Genomic DNA, 21,472 nt, shown 5'->3' with positions numbered 1-21,472 from the left:
AATAATTTTTAAGTAAATAAACTGGGTACCTTCCCCCTTGGTAGTACTCAGCACTGCCACCGAGCCAATGGCCTGGCATGTATTTTATGTTTTAAAATTGACTCTCTTTGCATATTAATCAGTATAAATAAGCATGCTAATTTATGCAGATATGCTGCCACAAGAAACTAAGGCCTTGATTGTGAGGAATGTGGTTGGTTCTGGCATTTGTTTTCAGTAGTTTTGACAAATGTCTTATTTTATCTTTAATAATTCCATTTTTTTTTTTAGTAGTCACATTGCATGAACTGGAATGGAATGTTTTGAGAACAGAAATTTGAAACTGTGCACTTAAAAATTCGGGGGACATGTATTTGAACAGGTACAGTCATTGCTTTACTTTTGTTTTTTAAATAGGCAGTCTATCAAAATGTGAAACCACTGGCTCTACAGCAGCAGCTGGAGAACATTCATCTCAATGCGGATAAGGCCGAGGCCTTCGCCAGCGTGTGGGCCGCAGCAGGGCAGGAAACTGTTGAAAAGTTCAGGCAGAGAAGTTTGGCTCCTAAAAAGGTACTGGAGCAGTGGTTCAATATTTCTATATACGGAAGTCTAATGTTTAACAGATAAAGAATAAAGTTAATTTTAGCAAATGATCGTAGGCTTAGTCTAGGACAAAGTTCATGATTTTTAGTAGCAGTATTGCCTGCATATGCTTGCCTCATGTTAAATGAACCTTTGTGCTCAAAATTCAAGACCACTTCCTCTCCAGCAGTATGGATATGCCCATATGAATACAGAATAAGTTTTAGATCCTGGAAGCAGGTTGTGAGCTAGTTTTACATGAAAAGAGCTCTTTGCCACTGATGCAGCAGCGGTGAAATGGAGCTAATGGTGTTGAATTAAACATCACTTCTTCCTGTAGCTCTGATTTTCATCTTCCCTGTTAATTTTTTTTATTTTGTTGTTTTACCTAATGTTTCTGACACCTTTCCTTTCTTCTCCAGCGCAGCTAGTCTGGTGGTATTCGTGGGCAACCTACTTGTTGCTCATGAATACCACTGCTACAGTTCAGAAGGGACCAGCTTGGCTGTCTCCTATCAGCAGGCTTATGGTGGAGGGGGATCTGAGGTGGCTCACTTTTTTAAGGCCTTCAGGTGGTGGCATTATTCGGGGATTATTTCTTTTATAGTCTTTGCCTTCATCTTTTTTAATTATATAAGCAAGCCGGCTCATGTCTTTTCATTGGTAGCTCAAGGCAAGTTACGTTCAGATATAGTAGGTATTTCCCTGTCCCTAGTCTTGGTTTATACCTGAAGCAGTGGAGGGTGAGGTGACGTGCCCCAGTGGGATTTGAACCCTGGCTTCCCTGGTTCACATCCTGCTGTTCTAATCACTAGGCTGCTCCTGTACTCTGTTTACATCTTTGAAGTTGCAGCAGGCGTGCTGGAAGCTGTAAGGCATCTCTTCAGCTAGGTCATTGTATTAACAACATTTGGGACTTCCTTCCAGTTCTTTCTGGAAGCAGGAACCAGACTCTCTTGGGGGGGGGGGGGGGGAGGAATGCCCACATCTCTTAAAAAAAAAAACCCAAAACTGAGCAGCTAAATTTATGCCTCTAAGTTTGCCTGAAAATGGGTGCCTAACTTGGGCATCTTAAAGTGAAGTCCTAAATTAGTCCTGCTATTTATTCACCTACTGAGTTAGGCACTTGGTGCTAGAAATCAGCACTGAACACCAAAAAAATCTTCTCTTATGGGGTTAATTATGAGCTCTAATTCCAAACATGATTTTTAACCCTTATGTAAATTGTAAAAACGTGGTAAATCTGTTTCCAAGAAAACTTTTGCAAAAACCATCAAATTGATGATAAAGTGGAAAAGTGGTAGTTTCATATATTAACCACTTGAAAGCACCACCAATGTGGTTGCTATGCGGTTTGCGCTAGTTTTTAATCATTAACCAACCACCCTCCACCTAATAATTTAACAGGATCACCACTACTTTTTTAATAAAAATTTTTTCAAAATGCTTGTGACAGAAAAAAATTCTTTGTGTAAACACTAAATCAGCACTGAGCATTTAACTTTCTTCCCCTGACCCGACTCCGTTCACCTTTTAGGTGCTTAGTCGGGGGAAATTTTCATTTGGGCACATCTTGGTGCCTACATCCTTAAGTAAGTCACTTAGCTCTTTTGAATAACTGTCTGCTCGATGACATTATGGCTGCAGAAAGGAGACTGAAAGAACTGCATTAGGGGAGAAGGTGTTGAGCAGGAGGAGTGAAGGCTGGATGGGAGATGGGGCCGAATGAAAGGGCTTCATGGGCAGGTGGGGCGAGGAGGAAGTGAGGAGTGAGAGGGCTTCGGGGAGGGCGAGAGGAAGAATTGAGGAATGAGGGCTGCATGGAGGGAGAGAGGAGGAGTGAGAGAACCTCATGATGCAGGGGGTAGAGAGGGGGAGAGCACTGCAAGAGGTGTAGATATGGAGTGAAGAGTGGGGCAGGGGGAGGTGAGATATGAGAGAGCAGCATGAAGGCTGCATGGGGATTGGGGGAGCAGGAAGAGAGGCATGAGATGGCAGGATGTAGAGAGTATTGCATTAGAAGGGGGGAGAGAAGTTAGAGCTGTACACTGGGAGTTGAGGGGGGGGGGGAGGAGGAAGAGATGAGTGAGAAGGCTATGGGAGGGAGTTAGTATATGGCAGATGCCATTTTTCCCTGCTGAGTAATTCCTGATTGAACCTTCGAGTCTCATACATGTTACTGTACATTGTCACAGGGAGGAAGGTAGTGCCTTCTCCACAGTGAAACTACTAGAGAGGCATGTCAGCAGCATCTGAATCTGCTCACCAGCTGCTTTTACATCTGGAGTCTGTTCCATGCTACGTGAGGGAGGAGATGGACTTGTATTCTGGTTTAAAGCTTATCAGACCTTCACAATTGTTCTACAACACTGGGTTCTCTTATTATGTAGTTTAAACTTAATTGACTGATGTCTGTCTTTTAAGCTCTCTGTGTTGTCCTGTTCTGTTTTGTGGCAGAGGGAGCATGCACCATAGCAGAGAGCTCTTTCACATAAGCTGTGAAAGAAAAAAGGATGAAAACTGCCCAAAAAACAAATCCTGTGTCTTTTGTCCAACTTAAAATATTTGCCAATCTCTTTCAAATTTTGCCCCCCAAAAAAATTGTGACTGAAAACCCATAAGGTCAATATTCGAAAGGTTTGTTCAGCTAACGATGGGAGTTAGCCGGACAATCTTAGCAGCCGACGCAGTAAGATGCGCATTAAAACGTGCGGCCAGCCACATCTCCTGGCTGCCTGATGCAATATTTAAATGAGCTGCTGCTTTAAAAAGGACGCGCTGGGGAAGAATTGTGCGACCCTAGCGCTGAAATGCATCAGGCGCCCACAATTGCAGTGGGCGCTCAATACGAGCATCTGTTTTATCCCGCTTCAGGTTGATTTTTTTTGTCCATTAATCACGCACAATAGCAAGGGATGAAATTGGCCTGGAGCGTGTCTGTTGTACGTGCATATTGTGCATCCAGAATTTTTATTTTTCATCAAGCCATTTCATTATACCTTTATTCTTATCTACTACAAGCAGTAGATTTAAGTATCTCAACAATACTAAGTAAATGGAAACACAGAAGGCAGTATTTTTTTTTTAAATTTACCCTGAGCCCTTGACTCGCAGATTGACTAACACCAGCTCCGGGGCTGGAGTTAAATTTGCCACGTTAAAAAGTGTGCGTTGGGCGCTCAGCTGTTTTCTGCATCGTGGTGGTGGTGGTGGTGGGAGGGAATAGCTTCATCTCCATGGAATTTACTTGTGATGAGCGCTATCGGCTATGCGTTTGGGCGCACGTTTTGGACGCCCTAATCCCCTTATAGCATTGGCTGCTAGTCTGGCACATCCAAAATGCGCATCCAACCGTTCATAAACCTGTGCGTTAGGCTGAGCACACTTTATTGCGTCAACCTGTTACTGTTTATAATCCAACCCACATCCCCCCCCTACTTGACTGGCTGTGCAAATCATTGCTCTTACAAAATTTAGCCGGATGAACAGAGGCAGTGCTGGGGGTGTTCTCAGGATGTGGTTTAACTTTAGCCAGTGTTAGCTGGTAAGACAGCAGGCCTAAAATTATATGGATATCTTATCTGTTCAGCAAGTTTTCTTTTTCTTTTTTTAAATATGGATCTCTGTGTATCTATGTAAATCACAAAAGATTGCTTTTCCTCCTAGGAGTTATAAAGAGCTGCTGTCTGTCATTTTGAACTGAAATTCAACCAGACCTTTAGCTATAGAGTTGCAAATGGCACACCGGAATACTTTTCTTGTTTTTAATAATCCCTTCTGCTGGACCCTACCAACTTTTGGCATCTTATGAAACAGTTTGGCTAATATATATGCTGCTGCTGTCAGTGCCTGTCTGTTTGAGGCCGCTGCCTTTGTTACCCTAATTGTCAAACAGGGACATTTGCCAGCCCAGTTTAGTGATGACAGGTCAGTACAGAATGGCCATTCATGCAGCTCAGCTAAGATGTCATCCCTTCTTTCTTCCTACTCGAAACCATTCTTTTCTATAGCTAGCAAGCAGCGCTTGTCTCTGAGCACTGGCGACAGGATCTGGTTGCCTTGCAGGTGCAGGCATAGCAAGTTGGTTTTTTTTTTTTTTTTTTGTAGATCTTGGTGTCTTGGGGCACCAGTCTGAAAGGAGCGAAGGTTATTATGACACATGCCCGCTAGAGCCTGCCGGCTACCTAACTATGCCTTTCCAAAGGCTGAAACTAATTTTATTTTTGTCTTTGTTCAGCAGTAAAAATATTGGATGAAATTATAAGACAGATGGTGCACGATGGATTAGCATAGCAATGTTACCTGTTTTTCATGGCATAGGAATTGCTTCAGCGCCTGATCACTGTTTGATTCCTGTGGCTTGGGCAGCTCTTTGGAGTGAGCCGTTTTGAAAAAAAACTTGCACAGTATTTCTCTGGAGCTCAGCTGGAAGAGCAGAGAGCCCCTTCACACAGCTGGGTTCTTATGCCCCCCTCAAAAAAAAACAACATACTTAACTTGGGGCTCCCCAAAACTCGTCCTGGGGACCCCACAGCCCAGTCGGGTTTCCACAATGTCCACAATGAATATACGGTTCAGACTTTTAGTTTAGGATGCATTAATTGTGTGTTTGTCTACGGAAGTTGAAAACTCCTTGGTAGTGAAGGAGTTAATCCAGGGCTTCCCCCAATCTGTGGCAGGAATCCCATGGTCAGACTGGTTTTCAGAATATCCCCAAGAAACATGCATGATAAGTTTGTATACACTGATCTTTACCTTTCCTATCTCCCCTTTTCCCCCATCTCTCTTGATTCTTCTTTCGCAACACAGTTCCCTTCTTTATAACCCCCCTCCCCCCCCTTGTTGTTTTTTGTCCTCCCTGGCTTTTGTGAAAGTTCAGGCCTCCTAAATGCATATTCTGTGGCGCCAGAGTGCACACGGAGAGTATGCAAGTTGCATGGGATTGTGCTGGAAGTGGGGGTATGCGTTTGTCCTCCTGCTCTTAGCTGGTGCTGACATCACAGCCCGCACATGCTCAGTATGCTTTCCTCACCTGTTTCTATAGGGGACTGTTGTCTCTGGGACAACTTTGCATATTTGAAAAGGGATAATGAGGGTGATGCCTACTTAATGAGGCCAGTAATATCTCGGAACCGGGCTGACCCCAAATGTTTCATTATATGTTCATGATTGCTATCCAGCTTCCTGCGTAGCCTTCGCTCAGTTGGTAAATAGCATTTCAAACATTCACCCAGCCTTCTTTTTCACCCTTGAATTGGGGGAGTCGACTCCTTACTGCATTTTCATAAATATTTCCTGGTCTGAGAAACCAGACCTTTTCTTCGAAATAGAAAACATGTTTGTGGGGGTTGATTGGCTTTTCAGTCACGTTATTTTGCATCTGGCAGTTTAGAAGGCACACGAATACCACATGAGGTTTGTCTGATTACTTTTCCAAATCAAGCTTAATGGGACTTGTGTTTTCCACTTCAGTAAAGTATGTGTTCTCCATTTACTTGATTATGTAGAAGCTCATTCATGAATCATTATTAGTAACAGAAATAAGGTGTGAATTTAATTGCCCCACTGAATTGGCAGCGCAGTCTTCCACCTGCTAAAAGTATTTCATTTATTAACTACTGAAGGTTCCAAACCGTGAATTCAGATATCTGGAACATGCCACTTATTCCATAATAATAAAAATGGCATTAAGTAGAGAGAGAGAAGGAGAATTCCTCACTGAGCAGCCAGTACCAGAACTTGTGTTTTAAATATGTGCCTTGTCCTGTTAAAACACTCACTCCGACCTGAGGTTTAATGCTGAGCTGATCTCTTTTTCAGGGCTATTTGGTGATGTTATCTTTTTGGTCCATATGTGTATGTGATTTTGTATGGGTTTTTTTTTTTGGTTTTTTTTTTAAACCAAACTGATTTTTCTTTGGTGTGAGTCAGTCACGATCCTGCTGAATATTGTATTTTTGTTAATAAAAAACCCCCTGTAAAATACGCTACATGGGAAGATGGATGAAAACAAATAACTCCTGCTGTTGCTGTTTTAATTCTGGTGTGGAAAAAAAGCAAAAAGTGCCTGTGGCCTCATCTGTAATAGATGTATTTATTTACTTTAAAATGCAATATTCCTTCATGGTCAGTCTGTTAAATGTACACTTAAGGCACCTTAGCACATTTTAGTGTCAGAGAATAACCTGTTTTTTTTTTTTTTTTTAACACTTTAGCCTTCATATTCCCTATTTATGGCCTGGTATTTGTTGCTGTTTGCATGGTGTGATGTATTAGAATGATTCATTTGTCAGATTCTGTTTTTATCACCAAAATCGCAGGATCACTGCATCAGAAGTAGAAATTAACATGTTTTGCAAAGGTATAATGTTTACTGCTGGTGTATGCAGTAATCCCCAATGAAAGCAGCTTTGTTCTAGTAAATCTCTTAGTTTTCAGTAAGTGGGGATAAGAAATACATAAGATCACTGTTTAAGTCTCAATATTCATGTTAATGCAGACTATCTCAGAGAGGTGCCAAGAAATGGCACTTTACAAAGGAAGGGGAGGTGTGGTGTTTAAATCCTTTCCTAAATTGTCTGGTAACTAACGGGCCGATACAGTAAAAATCGCGGGAGAGCGCCCGCTCTCCCGGCGCACACACAGGACACTCTCTCCTGTGCGCGCAATACAGTAAATTAATTTATTTAAATTAGGGCCAGCAGTAAAAAGATGTGCTAGGGACACTAGCGCGTCCCTAGCGCCTTTTCGGACAGGAGCGGCGGCTGTCAGCGGATTTGACAGCCGATGCTCAATTTTGCCGGCTTCGGTTCTCGAGCCCGCTGACAGCCACGGGTTCGGAAACCGAACGCCGGCAAAATTGAGCGTCCGGTTTTCAACCTGTGAGCCGCGGGCCTATTTCAAATTTTTTTTTTTTTTTTTTAAATTTTCGGGACCTCCGACTTAATATCACCATGATATTAAGTCGGAGGGTGCACAGAAAAGCAGTTTTTACTGCTTTTCTGTGCACTTTCCCGGTGCCCGGAGAAATTAACGCCTACCTTTGGGTAGGCGCTAATTTCTGAAAGTAAAATGTGCGGCTTCACTGCACATTTTGCTTTCTGAATCGCGCAGGAATACCTAATAGGGCCATCAACATGCATTTGCATGTTGTGGGCGCTATTAGGTTCAGGGGGGTTGGACGCATGTTTTCAACTCGCTATTACCCCTTACTGACAGGCTGATACAGTACGGACGCGTAAAAAAAAGTGCGGCAGTGCCGGGTGCCCCTGTGTTTGACACGCGCACATTTTGGTTCACAAACCGCTAGATTCAGTATTCAAATTAGATGCAAACCCAAGCGGCGGCAAACGAGCGTCCAAAGCGCGCCTTTGAAATGGTAGGCGTTTGCAATCCATTTTATTGTATAGAGCGGTATACAGCGCCTATACAGTATCCATGGTGCGCTGGCACCATACCTGTCATTTCAAATGTTATTCCACCAGGTAAGTGGATAGTTCTTTTCTACAGACCCCACATGGACACCGGGGCCGCTGCCCTGAGCATCCGGATGTCCTCTTGTTCGGAAGCCACCCCCAACCTTCGACGTCCGGGCGCCCAGTCGGACGTCCAAGGTCGGGGCTTCCGTTCATGGACGTTCCTGCCTCTATCCGGGCATCCATGTTCGGAGGCCCCGCTGCCTTCCAACGTCCATGGCCGCTGCCTTGAGCGCCCGGCTGGACATCCAAGGTCGCGGCTTCCATTCATGGACGTTCCTGCCTCTTTCCGGACGTCCATGACTGAAAGGCCCCGCTGCCTGTACGGACGTCTGTAAGCTCTGCATGTGCTTCTCTTCTATGTGGTTGATTTTCCCTTTGTATTTCATGTGCTTCTCTTCTGTTTGGTTGATTTTCCCTTTGTATTCCATGTGCTCCTCTTCTGTCTGGTAGATGTATTCCATGTGCTCCTCTTCTGTTTGGGTGATTTACCCTTTTTATTACGTGTTCTCCTCTTCTGTTTGGTTGATTTTCCCTTTGTATTTCATGTGCTCCTCTTCTGTTTGGTTGATTTTCCCTTTGTATTCCATGTGCTCCTCTTCTGTCTGGTAGATGTATTCCATTTGCTCCTCTTCTGTTTGGGTGATTTACCCTTTTTATTACGTGTTCTCCTCTTCTGTTTGGTTGATTTTCCCTTTGTATTTCATGTGCTCCTCTTCTGTTTGGTTGATTTTCCCTTTGTATTCCATGTGCTCCTCTTCTGTCTGGTAGATGTATTCCATTTGCTCCTCTTCTGTTTGGGTGATTTACCCTTTTTATTACGTGCTCTCCTCTTCTGTTTGGTTGATTTTGCCTTTGTATTCCGTCTGTATGCTCTGAATGTGCTCCTCATCCCTGGCAGTCATTCTGTTCTTGATTATCGCCACAGTTTACCACCACAGAAGTTAAATGCAATAAATTGTTGAAATGAAACTCATACCAATTTTTTAAAGCAAAAATAAATATATTTAACTATTTGAACTATTTACAAAATTTTGGGAAATTATTAACCATTTTTGTAAGGGGGGCATGGGGGAAAAAAAGGGGAGGGACCATGCCATGGGGGAGGAGGAGGATCATCGTCATTTATGTTCCTCAGGCGGTGCCCGCACCATGACGAGCAGGGACTGAGCTCCTGCCATTGTGCGCAGGAGCTCAATTATCTCCTGCTGGCCATGGCGCAGATCATGCAGGATGGTCACTGCCTGCACTGCCATTCCCTCCTGGACCGCCAGGCCAAGGGTCATCTGCGCCAGGAGGAGCAGTATAGCGTCCAGGCGTCCCTCAAGGGCTGAGGGCCCTTCCCCGGCTGCTGTGCCGGCCTCCGGCTGTTGACCCGCCCCTGGAAGCCGAGGAGAGACAGGGCCAACAATGTCAACGATGATGTCCTCCTCGTCTCCCATGGCAGGTGGGGCAGGAGAGAGGTGGAGTGGAAAAATAACTGGGTGGGGCTCATTAAGGGGAGGTGGCTCAATTATGGGAGGTGGCTCAATCACGAGGGGGGGGGCTCATTTAGGGGGGGAGGGGAACAATAACTGGCTCAGGGGACCTACGCGGTGTTGCTGCGTCCTCCATGTCATCCACGGCCGATGTGTCTGAAAAGAGAAAAAGTGAAAGCGTTACTGCTGTCGCACATGCAAACATCCACAACAGTTGGAGGGAGAACTTAGCAACATTTTAAACAGGAACATAACCTCTAGCATTACAGAGAATATGACATTTACAAATGCACATTTCATAGGCGTGCCAAATGGCATTAAACATCCACATACTTTAAGTATGCCAATGCTATTAAAGGCTCACCGTGGTTTTCTGCAGGAGGAGCGTATTCTTCGCTGCAGGAAGTTTCATCAGTGATGCTCTCTGAAAACAGAAATAGAAAAATTGTCACAGCTGTGCATGCAACGATCAAGAATGGTACAAATGTTAAATTTCTTCATGGCATTTGTAAAGAAGACCTTGCCACTTGCAGGTCAACCATGACAATTGCTAACAGCACATACCTTCTGCTCTGCAGGATCAACACAATGAACTCCTCCTCCAGGAAGTGCGGTTGTTGCGATCCAACCTCAACGCTGGGATGGCTGCTCAAGCAAATGTGATTCGAGAAACGATGGCAGAATTGATCGGTGCAATTTGAGAACTTGCCCCAGCTTATCGTTCCGTTAACCAATTGTAAATTTTTCAGTAAAAGTTCTTTTTGACAATTAACCTACGTATCGTTTAATGTCACATCCCGCAATGAATATGTCCAAAAAATGTTAAGTAATCAAAGTGGTCAATATTACAACATAACAGAATAGTAATTTTTTAAATAGTTATAGATATATACATATGGGATGGGTATGGGAAGGGACGGGACCATGCCGTACGGGGGAATAAGAGCATCATCATCATTGCGGTTGGCAGGGAGAGATCGGATTGATAACATCAATGTTGATGTCATCCCAATCCCCTATGTCTGGTATGAAGGTACGGGGGGGGGGGGGGAATCCTTGGTGCTGGAGGGGCGCTCCACGTGCAAGAGTATAAAATACAAGGAAAGACAAGAATGTTGTATACAATGGCTAGACACACTTTATTGATGTTATACTTCAAGAAATGTAAATGAAACCATAAAAAACAGAACACAATGAATTAGTTAGTGATTGCTGGGAAAAGCTTTGATGTTCATACAAGGAAAGAAAGAAATGTTGGTTAAATTGCATTATGGTTGCATTAATATTCAAGGAATATTAATGCAACCATAAAAAACAGAAGACAATGAATAATATTTTGGTTGCGGGGAAAGGCCTAGATGTTCATACAAGAGGAAAGAAAGAAAATTAGGATATAATGGGTAAACAAAGTTTTTTGATTGTATACTTCAAGAAATACCATAAAAAACAGAAGACAATGAATACTTTTGTGATTGTAAAGGGTTTGATGGAGGGATCAGTTTGTAAAGGGTTTGATGGAGGGGTCATCTTGCTGGGAAATGTTCTGAGGGGTGGATTGTTAGATGGATGGATCTCAGCTCCTGAAACAAAAACAAGACGAGTAAATAGGCCGTACAGGCAGAGAAATGATTAATATCTCGAATTAATCAGAGTGATGTACTACAATGAAAGCGCCACATCAGTATGGGACCCTGGAGACAGGAGAGGTGCTACAAGACAGAATAAGAACAGTTAGGAAAATGAATGTATAATATTTAATAACTTACAAGAGAAATAACTTTCAATGATCCTTCGTCGGACTTCATGACCCCATGCAGTGTTTTCCGCTTCAGCTGCCGGTTCCACAGGCGGATCTAGTGGCAAGTTTTTGGCTACCTCTGCATCCACACCAAATCTCTGACAAATGTTGTGGAGCATCCAGCAGGCAACAATTATGCTCACCACTTTTTCTGCACTGTACTGCAGGTCTCCCCCTGAGTGATCCAGACATCGGAAACGCCCCTTCAGAACTCCAAAAGTGCGCTCGATCACGTTTCTGGTGCTGCCATGAGCCTCATTGTAGCATTTTTCGGCCGCTGTGCCTGGAGACTGGAGTGGAGTTAGCAACCAGGGCTTACAGCCATAGCCGCCATCACCTATAGGATCAATAATCCGGATGCATCAAAAACAACTTCGCAGCGCCTAACATCATAAACATAACATCATAAACATAATTGTGTACCGAACATCCCTAACATCCCAGACCTGCACACTTGACAGATAGAATCACAGGCAGTAGCCATTGTCACTTACCAAGTAGCCAACCTTCACCGTACTTTCCCTCTGGGAATTGGGTCCCCAGAGATGAATGTGCGAGAATGTAGGCGTCATCGCAGCTCCCGGGATACTTCGCTACAACATTTAGAATCCGAAGGTGTGCATCGCAAACGACTTGAACATTCGCCGAATGGAAGTACCTGCGATTCCGGAACGCACTCTCTTCCTCTGACCTGGGGGTAAACGCAATATGAGTGAGTCGATAGCACCCAACACATTCGGCATCCCCGCAATACCCATGAACCCACTGCAGATCTGTTGAAGCTCCGCTGGATCCGTAGGATATACGAGGTACTTCCTCATCCGCTTCATCATGGCCTTCAACACCTGTGACAGATTCCGTGAAATGGAGGCCTGTGTCATACCTGCAACGACACTCATGGGGTTTTGAAAACTTCCGGTACCAAAAAAATTTAAGGCACCAAGAAGTTTTGTCAACCCTGGCACAGCATGGTGGCGATTGGCCAGGGGGTCTAGGTCGAAGTGCAGATCTTCATAGAGGAACAGGATTGCCCGTGAGCTCAGCTGGTAGGTTCGGACAACATCTGGCTCACACATGCCAAACAGAGTTGTCCATGTGCGAATGAAACGTCCTGGCCTGCCGATGGCCCGGTGCTGTGCCTGCATGGAATACAACAGAGGCAAACACAAGAAATTCAAATTAAACGCTGATGAACACACATAAATCGTTTAACAGCACATACATGGATATGCAACACTGTGGATTCTCAGGTGAACATAGATTTACTAGCAGGGCAAATAGAAAAAGTTTCCCAGTACATACATGGATATGCAACACTGTGGATTCTCAAGTTTGTATTCTTAAATGAGCTATGTATTCTTAGCTAAGCTTTTACTATTCATAAATGAGCTATGTGTTCTTTAAGCTTTTACTACAATCAGCTGCCTCAGGGATGCCTAATTGTAGACGCAGGAGGAAGGCATTCGTATAGGTGTCCGCTGGTCCTCCCCCCCCTGAGCCTGAGGACGCCTAGCAGACGCCGGAAGGCGTCCATGTCTCCCGTGGACCCCTGGAGCCTCAGGATGCCTAGTAGACGCCGGAGGAAGGCCTTGCGCGGCTCCCATCTCTCCGACATTCGTAGAGGCGTCCATGTCTGGAGCCTCAGAGACACCCAGAGATGGATTGTACAGTTGAACACATACCTCCTCCGGTCTTGCTGCTGGGTTCCCCGGCTGGCTGGGTTCTTCTTGCTGCTGGGCTCCTCTGTTGGCCTCTCTAATCTGCCTTGTAGAATTCGCTTGCCGAGCATTTCAAGCATTTCTCATTCTGCTTCTCAACTGAATGAAAAAGATTGCCAGAGCCAATATATGCATGTTGTCCATGACGCTGTCCGGTCTGAAGCTGACTGAACACCACACTAACGCCAGGGTTGGGGTAGGCGGTAAATATACAGATTACAGACGCGATAATTTGGGCGTGCGTTACTGTATTGGGGGGAATAGCTAAGCCTATCATTTACATGTCATATACATGCGGCGGGTGTAAATGGATACGCGTCTTTTTCGGCAAGCGCTAAGGACGTGTAAAAACTGATACTGAATCACACGTCTGTCTTGCGCGCTCAAAACGTGCGTCCAAAGCGGGTTAAGAACCGCGCTACCGCGGCCGCGCTTTACTGTATTGGCCCATGAATAAGGGGAAAAGCTAGCGCGTCAAACGCGCGTCCAATCGCGGGGTAACAGTGCGCTCCGGCAGAGCGCACTGTACTGTATCGGCCTGTTTGTGAAGAATACACTGTATGACTGAAGGGAACCTGTGGCACATATCAAAGCTGAAATTAAAGTACAAATAATCATTGCATGGCTGTAGCCATTCAAAATTGTTGCAGCCTGTGTTAGTGCACTGCTCCAAATGACCTATTACAATTCCTGTAATAGCCCAGGAGGTTTTAATATCATATATCAAAGAAGCTCAGGACAAAATAAATGAGCCTTGAAAATGCTCTCACTTAAGCAACATGTTATCCTAATTTCTTCTGAAACGAGCAAATATGGGATTTGTGAGGAAGAATATGCACAGGAAAGGCATTGCGAGGGTCTCAGCAGTGTCCTTTGACCCTGCAGTCTTGTTCTTGAAATCTGGCCACCAAGCCATAATGACCGCGGGCCGCTTCCCACCCTCCCCCACAAAGGGGCTGTGAGCACTGTTTTCACAGCATTCACCAGTGACCCAGAAATGAAGTCTAAGTCCCTTCTTATGGCAGTGCACAGCGCTGCCAAACAGGTCAACCTGGATGTCATTTTCTATTTAATGAGATGGGCGTCTCTACATTAGGGATCTCCAAACTGCGAGCAAGATTTTCCAGACCCCCAACATTTCCCTACCCATGGTTGAATCAGGAGCAAGGTTTGCTTTTTTTAAATATTTTGTCCACATGTGGAAGTGCCAAAAGCTTCAGTGCTGGCTGGTTTCCCATCCCCTGCCATGTGTCGACGCGCAAAAGCAACTTTCTAGAACAATTTTATTGACCCGCTTTTTGCCATACCTTTGTGGGAACTCTGCTTCCCCACCCCCCACAGCCTTTCAAGTCACCAAAAGGGCCAGACTCCAAGAGAGAAGCATGCCCTCCCCCCCCAGTTTAAGAAATCTCCAAGGGGGTCCCTCTCCCTCTCCCACAGCCCTCTTAGTAATTTGAAATGTCAGATGTGGCCCTTAGCTTAAAGTTTGAGGATCCTTGCTCTAGTGCATCCTTTCTTAATTCTGATATCAAGCACCAAGTGCTCAAATATAAAATGACAAAAGCTTAAAGAGTGGTCAGGTGTTCAGCCACTAATATTTAATGCAGAAAGTATAGTTATGCATTTGAGAGCAGTAGGTGACAGGGTGGGGAAACTGAGGTTCTGATTTGCAACAAACAGAAGAGGGCTCTTGGACTGCTAGGGTGCAAGGCCTGTGCAAGAGTAGTAGGTGCCCTAGGCAAACCTGCCTTGCGATTGCTCCCGATTCTGACCTCATTCACTCAGACAGGCCCTCTCTCTTACACACACACTTAGGTTCCTTGTGTCATTCACGCACCCCCCCCCCTCTCTCTCACTGACACCATTGCTCTTTCATACACACACAAATCCCTCTCACTCACGCACACACAGGCGCTGTTCGTGTCCTACCGAGACCCTGCTTCTCTCGGCCGCGAGCAGGATGGGTGCTGCTCGTGACCTGCCAAGTCTCTACTCCTCTCGGTGGTGAGTGGGATGGGCTCCGCTCGTGGCCCCTCTTGGCTGCTCTTTGCCGCCCCCTAATAGCTGGCGCCCTAGGCGACCGCCTAGTTTGCCTATTGGGATGTGCTGGCCCTGCTAGGATGCATGAGAAGTATAACAAACTGAAAAAAAGAGATAAAATGCTTCTCTACAAATGGTTGGTGAGACCTCGTCTTGGAATATTGTGTTCAGTTCTGGAAGCCTTTCCGCCAAAAGGACATTGATAGAGTGGAGGCAGTTCCAGGGGAGGGCTTCCAAAATGGTGCACAGTTTGCACAATAGACCTTAGGAGTTGAGCCTTAAATACCTAAATACACATATCCTAGAGGAGGGGGGTGGGGGGAGAGATATGAGAGACATTTGAATACCCCCAAGCTATATATAATATGCAAGAGCCAAGCATTTTCCAGAGGAAAAACAGAGTTCTAGAGCAAGAGCTCATAGCACGAGGCTGAAAAGGAGTAGACAAGAGTAACAGGAAATATTTCTTCACGGAAGGGGGTGGTAGATATTTGGAACAGCCTCCCAGCGGAAATGGTGAAGACAGAATCAATTTCAAAATTTGAGGGCATGGGATAGGCACAGTGGAGCTTAGGTGGTGGAAAATAAGATTAAAATTTGGAGTTCAAGTAGAGTCTGGATCTTATGCAATGGGAAAGAAACTGGGCAAATACGATGGATGTTATGATCTTTTCCTCCTGCCATATTTTGTGCTTCTGTGGGAGGGTGGAGATTCCGATCAGTATTTCGTGTGTATTGCTGTTGTGTGGATGTGTACAGATTGTTTAAAGGTTTGCATGTATGTATTTCTCTTTTTATTTATCTTTGCCCAGCATTTTCTTCCTACTCGTTTTTGCCTTCAGGCTCAATTAGAACCTGTACAGGGCAGCGTCCCTGTGAGCCTTTTATTTGCAATCAGCCTGGGTTTTTGCTCATTTTATAACTGCTCAGCCATTGCTGGGATGGCTCTTGGGCCAGGAGCCAGAGGCCACTGCTCCGTCTGGAACCCCGGTCTACGTGCACACCGAGTCTGGCCACTGAGCAAGGTCTTTGTGCATTGACTGGGACTCTCTCTCTCCCTCCCCCCGTTCTGCCCCATCCTGCAGCTTCCCATAGAGACCGTGAATGCTGTCTTTGCAGCAGGCCCCATTCCCAGGCTTGGGGGATTGAGCCCAAGTCTCCTTTGCCAGATACCCCATGTATAATTTCTTCTAACTGAGCACCCAAAAAGTTGGCAGTGTTTGATTCCTGTAGACCCAAGATCTCTCTTTTGTCCATTTGCTTGTGGTGTGACCTTAAGCAGGTCAATAACATTGCTATTCTTAAAATGAGTTTGCAAGCTCTCTGGTGGGTGTGGGATTAGAAGTCATGTGTAATATCTTACGTAGTGTGAGCAGAGGGCACAAGTCTGTGTGTAAAAATAGATATTATTTCTGAGATGTTTTTGGAACTCGGTAAATTGGCGATGGCAGAGCTGAAATGCAGAGGTGAAAATAGTGAAACTGAAGCCTCTGTGCTCAGGTAATATCAACCTATCTTCTAAAAAGATCGTCTGGGTTCTTCTCCCCCCCCCCCCCCCCCCCCCCCCAAACCAGAGTGTCGTGGCAGGACTGCAGCACCAAAACAAATTCTCAGCACCAACAACTCAAGGATCAAGACTTTCTTGGCAGAGCTAATGGAGCCTACTTTTGCAATGTGCCTCCATGCACGTGGACCAAAATGTTCCACCTGTCAGGATACCCTTGGACCCCCTTAGCATGTACTGACACGTTGTGAGGCGCACACACGGGCTTTAAACAGGCTTCACAGGGTGGTTTTCTCCTTGGAGTACAAGTCTGTGAAGCCTGAGCTACGATTTGTTAGATTTTCTAAAAGCAGAGAATGCCTTGCTGTGTGCGGGAGAACTGGCAGGATCCCATTTCTGAGAAATGAGTAGCTTATCATTGAACTTGGAGCAGCCTGGTTTGAAAGCTGTCTGCTGTTCTTACCCTGTGATCAGGGGTATGTAACTTCTGCCCCCTTCCCTGGAACTCGGTTAATTTTGATTCTCCTTATCTGACTTTGTACTAGATAGTAAAGACATCAGCTGCAAACTATGACTGGACTGCCATCTTCCCTCTTCACTCCCTCCACCCCCCCATAGAGTTGAATAGTCCTGTGATATCCTCTGCTCAGCCACACAGCAGAGCTGTGCTGAATGTTTCTTTCCTCACCTGCCTCTCTTGCATCTGATCCTAATTTGGCCTTTTTTTTTTTTTTTTGTAGCTCGAGACAACTTCCTGGCAGCTTAACCTCCAGATGGCTCAGTCCACCCAAGCAAAAATGAAATCCCCTCGAGCTGTGTTAGAATTGGGAATAAGCAATGAAGACTCAAAGGTAGGAAACAATGGCAGGTTAGATGGGCATGGGCCCACAAGAATAGCACTGCTAAATGTAAGGCCTGCTTCAGAATTTCCTCTTAGTGAAGAAGAAAAGTGACACAAGCTGTTTGCATGAGCAGTAATGGAGACCAGAGCTCACTGTTGTGACGAAGTGTATTGTAGTGTTGCCTTTAATGTTCAGGGCAAGCATCAGCCCTAGGAATAATGGAGAAGTTGTCCTACTGGATAGGATTGCTTGTTTATTGAAGCGGCCTAGTGATATTTATTTGTATTTATTTAAATCATTTATTTTCCACCTATATCGGACCTGCTATACTAAGCGGATTACAATAAAATGAAAGCATAGTACAATTACATAGGAACATCAAACGATAATAGCAATGCTTTTATATTAACGCTTTAACTATCATCCATTACTGATCTAAACTGTCATGAAAGCCTCCTGAAACAGCAATGATTTTAGTTGTTAACTAGTACTCAACTGTTTTGAGCTACTGTGGCTTATGAAGTGCTCTGTAGGTGCATTTACTTGTTTCTTTTTCTGTGCGAGTTGAGCTGTTGGTTGCTTATGGCTCCATTATATCTTGTTAATAAATGCAGTCCTTTTATATTACTTCTGTTTTTTTAGAAGGGTAGTTGTCCTAGTTAAATTTCATTATGCACTAAAGTGCCATTCCCTCTTACATTTTTCACGTCTGCTGTCTGAAAAATACAAATCAAAATGCATTAAAGTGGGAGTTTGTTTCACCGATCTATACAACATATTCTACACTTTCATCATGAAGGAACAATTACAGACATTTCCCAAAAGTCATTAAGAATTAAAAAAAAAAAAGTGGTTTGATTGCACAAATCTTCACAGCCCTTGAGTCAGCACTTGGTAGAAGCCTCTTTTGTAGCAGTAACAGCTATGAGTCATTGAGGATAAGTGTCGACCAACTTTGCCCACCACCACCCATTCTTCCTGGCTAAAGAACTCGAGCTCTTTCAGGTTGGCTGGGGGATCACCTGTGGACTGCAGTCTTCAAGTCCTGCTGCAGATTTTCTATTGGATTGAGATCTGGGCTTTGACTGGGCCACTCTGAAAAACATTCACTTTCTTCTTGCTAGGCCACTCCATGGCGGGCTTTGCCTTTCCTGCTGAAAGGTGAATTTTCTCTCCAGTCCTAGATCATCTGTTGTAGATTGGAACAGATTTTCCTCCGGGATCTCTTTATGCTTTGTACCATCCATCTTTCCCTTGATCTTCACAAGCCTTTCTGTCCCTACTGCTGCAAAGCAATCCCACGCCACAACCATGCTTTACTGTAAGGATGGTGTTAGCCGGGTGATGTCTTGTGTTTGTTATACACTTAGCATTTATACCAAAAAGTTCCTGTTTGGTCTCATCAAACCACAAAACCTTCTCCCACTTATGTGTAGTTTCTCCTAAGTGGTTCTTTGCAGATGCTATATGGTGCATCAAATGACTGTCTTCAGCATCGACTTCCTTCTTGACACTCTCCCATACAGGCCATGTTTGTGGAGTGATCTTAAAATTGCTGAACAGTCAACATTTTCCCCAGTATCAGCCAGCAATCTCTGTAGTTCTTTTAAAGTAATCTTAGGCCTGATAGTGACCTTCCGCAGCAGTTTCCTTCACCCTCTACTATTGACTTTGGAGGGATGGCCTGATCATGGTAGTGTCTTGGTTGTGCCAAAATATTTCTGCTTTACAGTGATGGATATGACTGTGCCCCAAGGGATGTTCAAACACATTGACATTTTCTTATAGCCTTTCTTCAGTCTGAACCTTTTGAATAGCGTTATCCTGGCATTCTTTTGGCCGCTCCTTGTTCAGCATGTTTTGACCTTTTTGCTTCAAATTCACTTCATCCAGGAGTATTCAAGTTAGCTCAGGGACTGAGATTGGATACAGATGGGCTCTGTTTAATTTATTATAGGCCATGTTTAGACAGGTTTTTGAACCTAAGCTAATTTGGGTTTGCTATGGGACAAGGTGTGAAGACTTTTACAATCAATCAAGACTTTTTTTTGTTTTCTTTTTCTTATGTATGTTGTGTAGGTCAGTGAAACAAACTCCTATTTTAATGCATTTTGGTTTGTATTTTTTTTTTAATCAAAGTTGTTAAATTATAGAAAGCAAAACCTTTCTGTTGGATTAACAATACATTTCCTGATTAGTTTTCAAGAGCTAATATTTTCCTCTTCAGGTCAGAATTCAAATGAGCAAAAGATAATAACAGTATCAGGAAATATAAAGTAGTGGGGTTGCAATAAAGTGAATCATGAAAGGCATTGCAATGATACAGGGAAAGGTCTTCACTGAGTTCTTTTTTTTTTTGTCCATTCTAAAATAATCATTTTGATTTCAAAGGTCTTATGTTCCTGGATTGTGGTTACATTTTCATTTGATTGTCCTGCTCATAAAATCGTTGATGCATTGGAGTGGGTCTGAAAAGTGATCCCCCATGGAGGTGCAGGCCTGTGGCAGTGGGAATTCTTCAATTATGTAACCAACTACGCCCTCACTCCTCCTCTAGACCCATCAGAGGAGCATATAAAGGCACACTCTATGTACCTTCAACAAAATCCTCGCATCATAAACGTGCCATATCTACAGCAGGCCCCATTCAATGGAATGCGCTCCCACCAGACATTCGGCTTGAGTTCTGCCACTCTTCATTCAAAAAAAACTTAAAACCTGGCTCTTTAGCCAAGCTTTTCCAGGACCATGATCATCATTTTTTCCCCTCCAACCAGCAAGAACATATCTTCTTCACAAACCCCCATTTTCCATACCACTACCTACTTCGGTATCTAATCTCTTGCTGCAGGACACTTGAGACTTTCTCACTTATACGTTATAATTTTTATGCTCAATAAGACCTGTCAACTTAATTGTTTAAGTCTTTTTTTTTTTTTTTCTCCTTTATCTTTTGGTCATCAATGTTACAACGTTATTGTTAAATTTTGAACTTATGTACACTGTTCCAAGTTTCATAACCTTGTTCTATGTAATGCCTTTTGGCAATTTTCATGTTCTGTTTCAATGTAAACCGATGTGATCTTTATTTCATATAGGAACACCGGTATATAAAAATCTAAAAATAAATAAATAAATAAATTGACTCTGGCCTGTCTCTCCAGTGTAGCATTTTCTGCATTGCACGATTATACATTACATTAAAGGAGGAGCATGAGTAGGAGCCTCTTTTATTGAATACTTTTCCCATTTGGGTTGTTATAGAGGCTGTGCTATCTGTTGGCATAGTTTATAGCATGGTATGTGCCATTTTCTTTCTGCATTTTTGGTTAGAAACTTGCTGTTTACTAATTTTCTGCTTCAGATTAGGTGGTTGCCTGAGGGCCAGTACCGGGTGGAGCTGACGAGATTTCTTTCAGTGCTGCATCCTCTAGGAGTAGTGGCTGTAGGTCTTTTATGATTTTTCTTAGTCTTTCCAGTCCTCTCTCTGTGGTTTTCCTTTCTTTGTATTACAGTAGATATTTTTTCTGGGTATTTTAAGTTAACAAGCAGCCTTCTTGGAAATGACTTTGGGGTTGTAGCCCTTTTGTATTTTTTAGACAGCAGAATGTGAAAAATGTGCAAGGGTGTGAAGAGGTTTACCAGTCCTTCAGGGTCCCAGTTTGATATTTTTTTCTTGTTACATTTACCACTGTTTTAGAGTAGAAATACTTCACTATTTATAGATAATTAAAAAAAAAAACAAAAAAAACAAACCTTCAAGGTCTTCAGTTTTTTTTAGTTATATTTTTTATCAACCTAAAAAAAATCTGTGCCAAGGTCTAAACACATCTTTGTATGTATAGCTATTTTTAAAAAAAAGAAATTGTATTCATGTGCGCAGCTTAGCACAGACTCCAGCTAGTACCACTTCCCCTCAAGCGTCTTGATGATTTAGCTGCCTCCTCCCGTTCTGTAAGATAAAATGAGGGAGGCCTTGGGGATACCAGAGCCTATATTTTATTTACTTACAGATTTTTTTCTCTCTCTTAAAAAAAATCCCAGCTGTCCAGT

The 21,472-nt window shown here is 43.8% G+C and overlaps 1 protein-coding gene across 9 annotated transcripts in view; it reads left to right on the top strand.

The window, feature by feature from the left end:
* The window catches only part of COMMD10 (COMM domain containing 10), a 505,110-nt gene that overhangs the window by 20,241 nt on the left and 463,397 nt on the right, over positions 1-21,472 (top strand). For 7 of the 9 annotated variants that reach the window (XM_029571166.1, XM_029571174.1, XM_029571140.1 and 4 more), the window contains exons 4-5: positions 397-552; positions 17,318-17,428. In XM_029571166.1, the coding sequence (XP_029427026.1) occupies positions 397-552; positions 17,318-17,428 (267 nt within the window). Of the gene's footprint in view, positions 1-396; positions 553-17,317; positions 17,429-19,810; positions 19,989-21,472 lie in introns of those variants that run through there. The other 2 variants (XM_029571190.1, XM_029571199.1) reach the window with 2 other exon arrangements.

This window comes from Rhinatrema bivittatum, chromosome 1 (genome assembly GCF_901001135.1).
Source record: "Rhinatrema bivittatum chromosome 1, aRhiBiv1.1, whole genome shotgun sequence".
NCBI classification, from domain to species: Eukaryota; Metazoa; Chordata; class Amphibia; order Gymnophiona; family Rhinatrematidae; genus Rhinatrema; species Rhinatrema bivittatum.
This window is presented reverse-complemented; position numbering and strand designations above follow the sequence as displayed.